Raw genomic sequence first — 15,536 nt, 5'->3', positions numbered from 1 at the left:
CAAAACAAAATTTTACACAAATCCATAATTTATATTTAGAAATCATATCACAGGATTTTGTGAATATCGGTCCATATTTGACCATAGCTCCCATATAAGGTCCACTTCCGAAAATCAGTTAAGTACTCATAAATCTCTTATAAATATCTTTATCATGCTAAAATTCGACAAAAATGATACTCATATACATAAAAATCACTGTACTAAATGGTATGCAGATTGGCCGATTATTGGTCATAGCTCCCCTATAAGGCCCATTTCCGAAAAAGATATTAAGCTTAAAAAATAACGCACAGATCAATAATTTGTATCCAGTAATCATACTTCTGAATTTTTGGAATATCGGTCCATATTTAACCAAAGCTCCCATATAAGGTCCACTCCCGAAAATCACTAAAATCCTCATAAATTTCTTACAAATAAAGTTATCAGGTTGAAATTCGAAAAAGATTTATTCAAAAATGGATGCACCAAATTTTATGATGATAGGCCCATAATTGGTCATAGCCTCCATATAAGAACCACTTCAGGAAAACACATTAACCTGCACAAATATCCAAAAAAATCTGTTCTGAACCAAAATTTTACACCGATCAGTAATTTGTATCCAAGAATCGTACTACAAGATTTTTTAAATATTTGTCCATAATTCGGCATAGCTCGCATATAAGGTCCACTTTTGTTCATAGCGTTGTTTATATGAAATTCTACAAAAATAGCCCTCAAATAATAGGTCATAGCTTCCATATATTGAACCAAAATAGTACACAGATCAAATCATATTACTGAATTTTGTGAATATCGGTCCATAATTGGCAACAGCTCCCATATAAATACATACAAATCACGTTAAACTATTTTATGACAATCGAATCATAATAGGTCATAGTCCCCATATAAATCCCACAACGCAATATTTTTCTGTTTCTGTTTCTTCACTTGAGGTTAAGTATATAAATTGTTAAATTGCATACGTTCTAATAGGAATTTCAATTGTAAATTGCTGAATTAGATACAAATTTTTGTACATTTGAAATAAAATATCTTCTGCGTAAACTAGTCTTTTTAACAATTGTTATATTATTTCAGTTATTATACCATCATATTAAGGTGGAGGGTATTTAAGATTCGGCACGGCCGAATATAGTACTCTTACTTGTTTTTTATTTCAAATTTAAAGAAAATCAAAATGAATAAAAAAAATAAATTTTCTTTATTGGATGAGGAAAAATAATAGATTTTGTCAAAAATAATGAAATTCTATTTAATTACGGTGTATGCGGAAACCCAGCTTAAATTTTATGTATGTATATCAAACAAGAAAGTAAATATATGTAAAAATTCACTTAATTGTGAATAAATTCGAAAAGAATCCATCAATTTTTATGATCAATATCTAATTTTATTCCTATTACATGAGGCTTTGCGATAAAGCAATAAATCTGCCGTTTTAGATTTATCATGGTTTTTTTAAATAAAAAATTGTCTATTTTCACGTAAAAAATATTTTTTTTTCTTGAATTTGTTATTATAACTCAGAAATTACTGAGAGTATTAAAACGCAATATATAAATAGATGAAAATGTATGTAAATTTCTAAGTTTACTTTAGTAACATCGGCCTAACCCTTTTTGAGTTATCATTAATTTGTGGAGAAACGTCTAAAAAATTTTAAAATTTGGACCATACACACTGAAACCTATTGTGTGTCACTTGTTTGTGACATTATTTAAATAAATGAATGCAATAGTTAAGTTGTTTGCAATTGTATTTCAATCATTTATCCTGTTGTTACCGTTGTTTGTGGTAACAATTCATGAAGTTTGCTTATGGCATAATTATATACTTGACCACAACTTCCATATTCATCATCAAACGATCAAAATTTATAATAAAAAATTCAGATGGTAGATGCTGAATGGGTTCGAGTATCGTCTCAATCTTGTATGTAAATAAATCATTTACAAAATATAATATTGGCTAACAAATTATAGTGGTTCGTTTCCAGGGATGTAGCGAACAAAAATAATTACAATTCTAATTTGTCTTGTAGTCTAATTAGAATTATAGTTATTTTTGTTCATAGATAGTCCTTTTGCTTTTTAAGTTATTCTATTTGCTGGATATACCAAATTGTATAAACTGAAAATTTAAAAACAGCATTGAGTGTTGTAATTTAGCTATTTATTAGGTACTAGCTGACCCGGTGCGCTTCGCCACCCCAATTAGAAGAAATAAATAGTACTATCAAGTCTCACTTTGTGAATCTAATTGTAAATGTCTAATTTCATATTTCCATTATTATAGAAAATGCAAAATGTGTTCCTAATTTTAAATTTTTATGTTTATTATTATAAAATATTCAAAAAGTACCATTGCAATAAGGAAATAGTACCATTGATTATCACTTTTAAATTCGCATTCACTAAACCATAACCCGTCAAGCTTGAATTTTAGATTTGTATATCATTTCCTATATTATCAACTAATTTTGTTTCTATAATACTTAAGATTTAATAAATTATCACAAAACCGAAACCGATCGGTTTTTAATTTTTTAAAACCGAAACCGCGGTTTTGAAATTCTTAGATTTTTTGGAAAATCTAGGTCCATTATTATAGGAAATTCAAAAAAGTACCATTAGAATATATAAAAAGTACCAAAAATCCCCCACTTGTGGTTTCCCACTCACTCGGGTCCATATAAGATTAAATTCATGGCTTTAGGTTCATTGGTGTAGAAATTACAAAAAGTACCATTCGAATAAAGAAAAAGTACCAAAAAGTCTCCCCTAGAATTCTAACTCACTTAGGACCATGTATGCTTAATTTCATGTTTTTAAGTCCATTGCTATAGAAAATTAAAAAAAGTACCATTAGAATAAACAAAAGGTACCATGAGGTATCCGCTTGAATTTTCAATCACTTAGGACCATATACGCTTAATTTCATATTTCTAGGTCCATTATGTTATAGAAAATTCAAAAAGTACCATTAAAATATAGAAAAAGTACCAAAAAGCACCCACTTGTAGTTGCTCACCCACTCGTGTCCGTATAACCTTTATTTAATGTTTCTAGGTTCATTGGTGAAGAAATTACAAAAAGTACCATTTTAATAAAGAATAAGTACCAAAAATTCTCCCCCTAGACTTCTCACTCACTTAGGACCATATATGTTTAATTTCGTGTTTCTAAGTCCATTGTTATAGAAAATTCAAAAAAGTACCATTATAATATAGAAAAAGTACTAAAAAGTATACACTTGTGGTTTTCCAGTCACTCGGGTTCATATAAGCTTTATTTCATGATTCTAGGTTCATTGGTGAAGAAATTACAAAAAGTACCATTCGAATAAAGAAAAAGTACCAAAAAGTCTCCCCTTAGAATTCTCACTCACTTAGGACCATATATGTTTAATTTCATGTTTATAAGTCCATTGTTATAGAAAATTCAAAAAAGTACCATTAGAATATAGAAAAAGTACCAAAAAGCAGCCACTTGCGGATTCCCACTCACTCTGGTCCATATAACCTTTATTTTATATTTCAAGGTTCATTGGTGAAGAAATTACAAAAAGTACCATTCGAATAAAGAAAAAGTACCAAAAAGTCTCCCCTAGAATTCTAACTTACTTAGGACCATGTATGCTTAATTTCATGTTTTTAAGTCCTATAGAAAATTAAAAAAAGTACCATTAGAATAAACAAAAGGTACCATGAGGTATCCGCTTGAATTTTCAATCACTTAGGACCATATACGCTTAGTTTCATATTTAGGTCCATTATATTATAGAAAATTCAAAAAGTACCATTAGAATATAGAAAAAGTACCAAAAAGCACACACTTGTAGTTTCCCACTCACTCGGTTCCATATAAGCTTTATTTCATGTTTCTAGGTTCATTGGTGAAGAAATTACAAAAAGTACCAATCGAATAAAGAAAAAGTACCACAAAGTCTCCCGCTAGAATTCTCACTCACTTAGGACCATATATGCTTAATTTCATGTTTCTAAGTTCATTGTTATAGAAAATTCAAAAAAGTACTATTAGAATAAACAAAAAGTACCAAAAAGTCTCCCCCTAGAATTCTCACTCACTTAGGACCATATATGCTTAAATTCATATTTCTATGTCCATTATTACAGAAAATTCAAAAAGTACCATTCGAATATAGAAAAAGTACCAAAAAGTAGATTCCCACTCACTCCGGTCTTAATTTCATGTTTTTAGGTTCATTGGTGAAGAAATTACAAAAAGTACCATTCGAATAAAGAAAAAGTACCAAAAAGTCTCCCCCTAGAATTCTCACTCACTTAGGACCATATATGCTTAATTTCATGTCTCTAAGTGCATTGTTATAGAAAATTCAAAAAAGTACCATTAGAATATAGAAAAAGTACCAAAAAACCCACACTTGTGGTTTTCCACTCACTCGGTTTATATATAAGCTTTATTTCATGTTTCTAGGTTCATTGGTGAAGAAATTACAAAAAGTACCATTCCAATAAAGAAAAAGTACCAAAAAGTCTCCCGCTAGAATTCTCACTCACTTAGGACCATATATGTTTAATTTCATGTTTCTAAGTCCATTATTATAGAAATTTCAAAAAAGTACCATTAGAAGAACAAAAAAGTACCTATAGTACAGTTCACACATTATGGTACCTAAATATTATCCCCTATTCCTAACACTAACTTCACTCAAATAAATATCAGCTAACTTTAATGTCGATAACTGAAATAATTTAAAATTTTAAAAAAGTACCATTAGGAGAAAAGTACCAATTTCCATTTTCTTACTTGAACACCCCTCAAGTTTGAAATTTAAAAATATTCCATTTTGCCAAAATTGTTTATGCTATAGGCATGTATCAAAATATTAAAATCTGTGTTAATGTGCCCAAGAATAAATATGTTTTAAAAAAAGTACCAAACTGTTTACCCGGATTTGGCCCAATATACACCTTGGTACTCGAGTTCCAAATAACACGCTGTTAGTTAATTTTTGTATGAATCCAGGAACCAACGTTAAAAAAAATTATCAAAATTGGCTTAATAATTTCAAATATAATGTATTTTCCCGATTTTATCCCCTTTTTGGTACCTTTTTTATCCCCATTGAGGTGGTACAATTTCATTCAAATAAATTTCTGTAACGTGGTGGGAGCTCATAATAAAATATTCGTATGTCTATGTCAAATTATAGAAAAACATATTTTATGAAAAAGTACCAAAAATTAACACAATTTTTATCCCTTAAAGGTTCGAATTTCCAAAAAGTACCAAACTTATATTTTTTATTTTTTGTTAATTAAAGAATACGATTTAAAATCTGTTTCTATGTTTATTGGTTTAAAAGATACATATGGTGCAAAAAAAGTACCAAAATACAGTTTTTACCCGTTTTCTCCCCTAAAAGTTTCGAATTTCCAAAAAGTACGAAACACCTGTCAGCTTATTTTTTAAATGGAGTAACATGCTATTTTAAGTTTTTTTGTATCTTTATTAGTTTTGAAGATATAAGGTTACCGAATTTACCCGTTTTTACCCTTTTTTACCCCCTAAACGTTCGAATTTCCAAAAATCCCTTCTTATCGGATCGTTTTGGGGAGGGAGGAACCCACAGTTAAAATTTCGTGATTCTAGCTTCAGCCGTTTGGGCTGTGCGATGATGAATCAGTCAGTCAGTCAGTAACGTTACTCTTTTATATATATAGATTACAATTAGAACTAAATTTATTACTATTTTTTAAATTAATGCTGCTTAACTTCATGGCAGTGTATCAAAATACGCACTAGTTACCTGAAAAAATATTTAAAATAATACATATAAGTAGTTAATAATACAATTTGTATGTATTAAATTTATCTTACTACTTCCTGCTGGCTTTAGTTTGGATTGATAATCAAATCCACTATTAGGATGTTGCGTCAAGCTAGGATATAAATAACGTGCGTTTTCTGCTGGTATATCATCATAAGTATATGTCTTTTTAACTGGTTCTGGAGTTGGTTGGTTTTTCGAGATTTCACCAAAAAGACTTCTGAAGAAACGACTTAAACCTATGCCTATACCTTCGCCCAGGCCTCTTGCTTCTATGCTGGAACATATTGTTGCAATTAGTAAAATACCAATAAATATATTAAACTTCATTTTTATTTAATTAAATTGCTATAAAATGCCACTAGACTGTAATGATTATTTTCATTGAATAATTAAAATTTTCTTAATTATTGCATTTATATACATATATTTTAATTGTGAATAATTTATTGCTGATAACAGTTCATTTTAAAGTCTAGAAAATATTGTGTTTATGCATGGGTTTTATTTACAATTTATATTTCTCTTGAAATGCTAAAAATTGGAAATATAATTGACGCATTTGTTTTTTCTGTTATTTTAATATGTCATAGATTGGTAATTAGTTAGCATCCAGTAAAACAGGAATATTGCATTGATAATGATCAACTCACCTTCAATAATTCACAACAACTTAAGGGAAATTGTATTACAACTTAAATTATTATCAAAGCGAAGTAATGGCAATAATTACATTGTTATTGCAGTGAAATACACCTAAATCTCTATCACAAACCAAACTTATAAAGCAAATGTTTAAGCTAGAAAAATACTTACGTACAGCTTTAACCCATTTGATTTAGAATCACTTCCTGAGACAATTAAATCCTTCCAAGCTAACCTTTGATTCAAACTAAATACATTACTTTTTTATGTTAAACAACGTATCTACATAAAACTTTTTGAAATCGGTTCAAGATTTCACACAAATGTACTTTTACGTAATAGAAATATAAGGCAAATCAAGCTAACGCTCAGAAATTCCTTAAAAAATTCGAAAGCTTCACAGTGAGGCATGGAAAGGCAGTATTTCATCAGGAAATTTCGAGAATTTCTTATAAAACTTATAAAAAGATACGTTGTGACTTATTTCCACTCGCATGATTCGTTTATATCCATAGATTATTTCATTAGTAGCAATAGAAAATTAGATGACGCGGAAGAATTAAAACTTAAATTACAGAATTTTTTCACCCCAGAAAAAACTTTCAGTCAGATGAAACAAATAGAACTATTTTGTCTGTATGACAAAAATAAAAAAATATTTATTCATGATACAATAATTGTAGAAGGTAGAATCACTGGGGAGAGTTTTCAATATTTAGCCCTATAACGTCAAACTTTGATTTTGATTTTTTTCATATTTTCTTTTGTTTGACGTTACAAGAATTGTATAATTGAGAATTTATTTTCTACTGGGTGTACCTTATGTCGTTGTATCATGATATATATTTAAATTAAAATTTCACTGAGCACAAATTCAAATTTTAAGTTTTTAAAGTTTTGGTGAGATGCTTAACTTTAAAACTTGTAAGGATATTCTTAGTATGGACTGAGATCGTAAAATTCTTAACACACGTTTTTCATTAAAACTTTTAACCCATGTGTTTTTTGCGTACTAAAATTATTAAATATTTTGAACAAAACCCAACTTCGGACTATTTGGTACGAAAAGATAAAGCCAAGGCAGGTTTACAAGTAAACAAGGCTCAAACAGATCCTGACAGGAACCTTGTTAAAAATTTAGAGGCCAAAGACAGAGGACGGAAATTGAAGTAAAATTTTATACAAAAATATACCTACTGCATAATAGATGACGAAATGTACCTATGGAACATTTTTTGCAGCTTCAGGATCACATTTTTTTATGTTGCAGATGCTCGAGGGAATGTTGAATAAAAGTTTAGGACCCAAAAGCAGACAAAATTTTCCAAAAAGTTCTTGGTATGGCAAACAATATACAGTTGTGACAAAAAAGCTAAAAAATTTTTACAAAGGGCTCTATAAATACCGAATTCTACATCAAGGAATGTTTACAAAAATGGATGTTTCCATTCATAAGACTTCTTAATGTGTCCACTTATTTTTGGCCTGATTTGGCATCTATCACTATGGTAAGAAAGATCTTGAGTGGTACAAGAACAATAATGAGGTATTTGTACCAAAAGAGGCAATTCCTCCAAACTGCCTGGGGCTGAGGCCAGTGAAGAGATATTGAGTTCTTGTTAAAAGAGAATTGAAGAGCACAAAAAAGGTGTCGAAAAGTGTGGTAGATTAGAAACGGATATGGACAACCTGTTCGAATGAAGTTACATAAAGTACTACAAAAATCATAATGGAAGAGTTATCGAAAAGGTTCAAAATGTCATTAGTAGTTAGAACTATAAAAGTAATTTTTTTTGTAAATTGTAACAATACTTTCAATCAAATAAAAAAATATTTAAAACTGTAAGTTTATTGGTTTCATTTTTATTAACATATGTATAATAGGGATATAATTATTGAAATTTTTTGCAAATATGCAAATTGGCATAGCATAGTCGAATAGAGCATTAAAAGATATGAAAAACCACGGTATCATTTTTTCGCGGTTGTTAAAAAAGTTCACGCACCAAACGCAATAAACTTTTTTATGAAATATTTTCAATTATTTTGAAATACAACATATTTTATTCTAATAATAACTGCGACTTCGGTCGTTAGTTTATACACTGCGACTCCGGTCGTTAGTTTTGGCACTGCGACTTCGGTCGTTAGTTTTGGCACTGCGACTTCGGTCGTTATTTTTGTCACTGCGACTTCGGTCGTTAGTTTTGGCACTGCGACTTCGGTCGTTAGTTTTGGCACTGCGACTTCGGTCGTTAGTTTTGGCACTGCGACTTCGGTCGTTAGTTTAGACACTGCGACTTCGGTCGTTAGTTTTGGCACTGCGACTTCGGTCGTTAGTTTTGGCACTGCGACCTCGGTCGTTAGTTTTGGAACTGCGACTTCGGTCGTTTGTAATTAACGGCCATTTTCACAATGTACGATTAAAAGTTAACGTGCACTTTAACCGCAAGTTAGGCTAATATGAATTTCACAATGTACGATTAATTCTTAACTGACACTATTTAACAACAAAGTTGCTGTTAAATATAACCGAATAAATTTCGCCGGTTAGCATCTTAATTGTAAGAAATATAATAAAAGAACATGGAAAAACATTTATATTTTTGTAATATTTATAATTTTTAAAAGTGTAAAACGAAGAAAAGTAAATTTTACACGGGGTGATCCATATACCACCCGGATATTGCACTTACAAACCAAACAACAAATGTGCACTTTTCCTTGTTGGTTTTCAGTAATTGTTGTTCAGTTTATTCTGTAAATTTTACAGTTACGTACCTTAATATTTTTGAGTTTTATACGTTTTTTTATTATACCACTACGAAAACACAAATTATTATTTTTTATGCCGTCTTTTAGACAATTTTTTATATTTCAATCTTTCATTACACTATTTTTCGTAAACAAATGTATACATTATTGCCATACTTTCTACTGAATGCTTTGTTTAAGTAATCAAATGATGGTGAAACGTAAATCGGTAACCGTTGGTTAAATGGTCCCCGTTAAATAAACCGACAGTTAGTTAATTTTCCGGTTAAAATTAAATAATCGTACATTGTGAAAATGGCCGTAAGTAAGATAGAATTAAGAAAGTTGTATTATTTAGATATTAGTTTTTTAAGTATTACACCGATCCTGATCAAGTAGCGCACCGATCCTGTTTCAGGTTCCTGATCCAACCGAATACATTTCGTGCTCCAGAACCAGTCAGCGATATTTCGTGCTCCCGAGAAACCAGAATAAATTATTTCGCCTGAATCCCGAATTAATATCAACGTTACCGTAATTCCTGTATTATTTGCTATTCCCGAATATAGAATATTAAATAATAATAAAGAACATCATTATTAACCCCTAGTCAGGGCAAAACAATTGTGTTTTCTTTAACTTAAGGTTTGTGGATCCGTAAGTCGACCCTGGACACGACTGAACTACCTCAGCCGACGACAAAACCACGTTACAATGTTTTATAGCCCTGACAGACATGTGGTTTCTATACCACGACCAGCTTTACACCATAGTGTTTGATGGTTTAATTAAAGTATAGGTTGATACACATGTAGTATACTACGCTAGTATAGTATACAAATCCTATTTCTGTCAGGGCTATTAGTGGAATTTTGTTTCCCTCATGCCAAAAGCTATTGAAAAATCTATGGCACAATTTCGAGTCACAAAAGAAAAATGTGAAAACTACAAATATAATGACAATCCTATAAATGCTCTTACAACTATTGGTGAATACACCTTTTTGGCAGAAACACCACAATTGATGACACAAAATGCAATTCCTAATGATAAACACATAGAAATTGCATAAGTGTGGAAAACCACACAAGACAGTAATTGAAGTTACATTGCAAGTATCTCTACATCAAACAATAATTTGAATAAATTAATGCGTAGTGCTAAATTGATGCGACAGAAAAAGTCACGAAATTTCATGAACATCGCTTATCAATTGTTTTTTAAATGTCCAAAGAAGATTAATTTTGTTTGGTTTCCCATACAAGGGTGAGATGAGGTTTATTCCATATTAAAGACAACATGTTTATATTTAAAACAATTAAGAAAGTATGGTCGGTCAAGCCCGACCATATAATACACTACACTAAGTAAATGAGCAAAATAATTTTTCTTTTAAAATTTCAATAATTATGGACCGATCGCCATGAATTTCGGGAGAATATTTGTATGGGGGCTAGGTGAAATAATGAACCGATTTCAGTTTCAATAAGCTTTGTCCTTGGGCCAAAATAAGTGTATGTGCCAAAGAATGTGATTCTGAGTCGATTGGTATACTTTTTTGGGCCTTACAAATATCTGCACAAACGCATTATACCCTCCCCACTAGTAGGGGAGTGTGTAATTAAAACGTAATTAATATATATGGCAAATTATATTAGGGTCGTCATTCATTTGATTTCATGAATACTCTGAATAAATAATGTCTGTAATAAATTACATTTTAATCGGAACCGAAAAATCCGAAATATCTATTTTCTGTCCATTTTGGATTTCAAAATATCGATGCGTTAATATCGTGTTTTTTATAAGTCGAGATTTTTTGGCTAATTATAAAAATATCTTAGCTGCGCCTTTACGCTTTAATTTTATTTTAAATATTAGTTAATAATATATGTTTACTGAACCATGGCTTTTCTCCATTCGCTTCAGCATTTCATTAAGCGATTCATTTGTAAAGTCCAACGAAGTTTTCATGGTAGTGCTTTCTGCTCCTTCCCAACCACTTCCATATTTAGCTACATTGGATTGAATTTCAGCAAGTTGTTTTTGAATGTTGCCATTAAATAAATAATTTGTATTAAAGTTCATCCCTCTGAAAAGTGTATTAACGCCTTCATCAGGATAATATGATTTTGTATTATCTTTTGCTGTACTGCTTTCTGTAGATGTCACTTCAAAAATATTATACAAATTACCAACAATGGATGGAGTTCCAGCATTGTTATCGTTGTTTTCATCAACTGTAGTTGTAGTGCTTTCTGTAGATATCTCTGCAAAATTCCCAATACTGTATGGAGTTCCAGCATGGTTATTTAATTTTTTATGCAAGTTGTATGATTTTGGATTAACGTCATAAGGTGTAATACTTTTTGAATAGGGAGGATCTACAAGAAAATGTGAATCATATATGGACACCGGGCTTTCGGTTGTTGTTGTTAGTAGCTCTTTATTTCGTATTTTTTCAGGATATTTTGAAATATCATGCACCACATTAAAAATGGAGAAAAAGTCACTGCTTAAAGCTTTGCTTATGGTATAGCCTACGGCGTAGTCACTAGTTTCTAAAAGAAATACAATTTCAAAATAAACTAACTTTATGACGAATATATTTATAAAAGAAATACTTGTAGCATACAAACCTTTGTTTTGTTCAGCTTCTTCTTCTTCTTTCGTTGGTATATGATAAGAACCCGTATTTGTACTACTGCTGCTATATACTATATGGGTGGGTCTATAGGTGTAACGATAAGGTGTGCTGTGAAAGAAACCATGAAAGTAGCCTCCACTAAAGCTGCTACCACTTTTACCACCGATACTACTACTTTTACCACTTCCACTACTACTGCTACTGAAAAGTCCTCCTCTTCCACTGGAACTTTTACTACCACTACTGCTGCTAAAAAATCCTCCACCTCTTCCACTGGAACTTCTGCCACTGAAACTTCTACCACTACTTCTACCTCCACCACCTCTGCCTCCTCGAGCTTCTGTTGTAGAAACCAATATAAGTGCAATTGCACAACACACAAAAACTAATTCCTTGTACATTGCACCGTGTTTTTTTTATTTATAATTATTTTAATTTATCAATATATTAATTTCATATAATAGCGACTACTTGGCTGTTGTTTTACAAAATAATAATTCTCCGTCTTTGGTTTGCCTAATATAGCACTCCTAAGTACTTGATCAGCATCATATTATAGCGATAAGAAATATTTAAAATGGTACTGATTCATGATTCTGCATAATTTGTATATTGCCAGTTTTTTTCATAAATACACAAAAGAGTTACTCAGTTGTTTTCGAGAGAACTTTTAGAGACATGAACTTCTACACATATGTAAGTGTTCCTAGCGAACTGAGCAATGTCTGGTTGAAGTTATGCATTAAATACATTGAAGACAGCAGGCTTCACGACTTCACGAACAAAAATGCTGCTGGCTTATTATTTAGAGTAAATATATATATGTGGTAATAATTTATGTACCTGTTTAAATTATTTCAATATGGTTATCAGAAAGCGCTAATTTGATTTACATTTTTTATTATATTAGCAACACTATTTCTGTTTTGAAGTTGACAAAAATAGAAATTAGCCTAATTGGGCAGCAGCAGCAAACGAAGTCGTGTCGTCGTGAAGTTGTGCTGTCGTCAAAAGAATCGTCTTAATAAACGAGTGTATTCTATTTTTGACAGATTGAAGTCGGATGCCTGCTGTCTTCAATGTGTTTAATGCATTAATCATATGATAATATTTAATTAAGACTTTATAAAGAAGAGCTCTTTGAGCCACATTTTACAACACACTACAATCGTTGAAAGATAAATGACATATATTTAAGTGTTCATCTAAAATTTCACTCCCTTCAAATTAGTATAAAGAAAAAATACCCAATTTTGTGGTGAATTTTGTTGGATAAAACCAGTGTTTAAAAAGCTACGATAACTAACAAATTTTTAACTGTTGCTACAACTACTGCTACAAAAAAGTGTATGTAGCGGTAGCAGTAGCATTTGTCTTTTTTCGTTTTCTTTTTTTTTAAAAACTACTGCTACCTTCAAAATATAAAACTCTTAACAGAGCGGTAGTAATAAATCATGAATTGTAAATGGAGTAGTAGCATAAAAATACAAACCATTGATACTGCTCTATATCGAGTTTTAATTTTTAAGGTAGCAGTAAAGTAGCAGTTGATGCAGCAGTTAAGGTAGCAATAAAAGTAGTCACAAAAAAAAATCTTCAGTCATAACACCATAATTGACAGAATTAAACACTGTGTGTTGTTTTTGTTTTGAGAGAGTTTGAAAGAATTATTCCATTTTATTCGTCTTAGATGTTCGTGTTGCTAACAGAAAGATCGTGTTTTCTGTGTGTATAACAAAAAAGCCGAACTTTTGTTTACAACACGACCAACATACACAAATATACATTCACAACAACAACACATAATATAATTTTTTGGCTGAAGATTTTTATTTTTGACTTATTTTATTGCTACCTCAACTGCTACTTAGCTGCTACTTCAACTGCTACTTCTTCTTTTACCTCAACTGCTACTTCTATTACTACTAAATTTTAAAAGTAGCAGAATTAATAAAAAAACTAATGACTGGTACATCAAAACTTTTTCTTTTTTAAGGTAGCAATAGAAAATAAATTACTCTGCTACTTTTAAATATTTCTTTTATTAGTACTACTACAACTACTGCTACCAAAATGTGAAGGTGGCAGTAGTAGTAGTAATTATTGACTCCGAGTTTTTATTAATTTTTTAACTAGACTATTTGTGTTTTTTCGTTGCTACTGCTACTTGTAGTCTACTTTTTTAAACACTGGATAAAACATTTGATTTAAAAACTGTATTTGGGCATTTCCATTATAGAGTGACGTGACATTTGTACGACAAAATATAACAAAAAATTATGAGAAAGTCAAATTTGTAAAAAGTTGTTTCTATAATTGCAACATTTGACCCTAATTTGTTGAAGATATTAGCAAAAATATGAAGTGCGGTTTAACTTGCATTACAAAATTAAATAACTCTGCGAATTGGGCTAGAATATTTGTATAAAACCTTTTGTAGTAGGATTTGGAATAATATAAATTTATTTTTCAAATTATAAAATTTAAAAATCTTTCCTTCTTTTCTTCGATTCTCTTTTAGACTTGCTCGTCTGTTTACACACAGCAAGTCTGTGTTCAATTTTGTATATTGTATAACCTAATATACGCCATAGTAAAAATGAGAAAACAAAAGAGAATTGAAGAGACTTGCCAGTACAAGCAAGTGTGTACCCCTCTTCTTTCTTCTTGCCTCTCTCCCCTATAAACACAGATTGCGGCAAGAAAACTTGTCCTGTGTAAAAGCAGACTATATTTTTTAGTTAAAAAATAAGAAAAAGAAAACAAGTAAAAAAGTATGGTCGGTCAAGCTTGACCATTGACTGAGAAACATTTATTTTTAAATTATTTTCGGAAGTTGGCGTTAAATGGGAGCTATGACTGGGTTGTCAGATTTTTTTTCAAAAAAGTACGAAACACCTGTCAGCTTATTTTTTAAATGGAGTAACATGCAATTTTAAGTTTTTTTGTATCTTTATTAGTTTTGAAGATATAAGGTTACCGAATTTACCCGTTTTTACCCTTTTTTTACCTTACCCTTATCGGATTGTTTTGGGTAGGGAGGAACCCACAGTTAAAATTTCGTGATTATAGCTTCAGCCGTTTGGGCTGTGCGATGATGAATCAGTCAGTCAGTAACGTTACTCTTTTATATATCGAGCCCTTAGCGCCAAATTATCGTAAGCGACAAAACACAAATTTTACAAGAGAAGGTTTTTTCGATTATTTTGAAATTTATACATAAAATTAAAAAGGTTATGATGCGATATAATATAATTTCGTTCAAGCTATTTGTCTATTTTTCAAAAATATTTATAACTTTTGACAATTAAAAATTCATGGAATACTTTATTGAAAAATATGACAAAAAATGTTTTTTATTGAATTTTTGCATAGATAAAAATTTTTCAAATTGAAATAAAATTGTTATTTATGAATTGTTTTATATGAAATTTTACAGTTATGTAAAATTTTCTATTTAAAATGGAAAAATGGAAACGAATTTTGATATTTATTATCAGCAATCCCGCAATTCCCAAACAATTTTTGAAAAATCCCAAAAATGGAAATTTTTAGTTTTTTGGCTATAATATCCATACCAGGGTCGGAGTTATCGGAACCCTTTACAAAATAATTAAGAGCATATTGGGCCATCTAAAATCGGTTACTATATTTTGATATCGAA

At 30.5% G+C, this 15,536-nt stretch overlaps 1 protein-coding gene across 1 annotated transcript; it reads right to left on the bottom strand.

Moving 5' to 3' along the window:
• Window positions 1–10,467: 10,467 nt before the first annotated feature.
• LOC135952181 (uncharacterized) lies at window positions 10,468–12,359 on the bottom strand. The gene is made up of 2 exons (XM_065502021.1): window positions 11,865–12,359; window positions 10,468–11,786 (listed from the first exon to the last, which is right to left on the bottom strand). Exons 1-2 carry the CDS (start codon window positions 12,271–12,273, stop codon window positions 11,107–11,109), a joined length of 1,089 nt encoding a protein of 362 aa, XP_065358093.1. The 5' UTR covers window positions 12,274–12,359; the 3' UTR covers window positions 10,468–11,106.
• Between the last annotated feature and the right edge of the window lie 3,177 nt (window positions 12,360–15,536).

Source organism: Calliphora vicina, chromosome 2 (assembly GCF_958450345.1).
Source record: "Calliphora vicina chromosome 2, idCalVici1.1, whole genome shotgun sequence".
In the NCBI taxonomy this organism is placed as follows: Eukaryota; Metazoa; Arthropoda; class Insecta; order Diptera; family Calliphoridae; genus Calliphora; species Calliphora vicina.
Note: the sequence above shows the minus strand (reverse complement) of the source record. Positions and strands in the feature narration are given on the sequence as shown.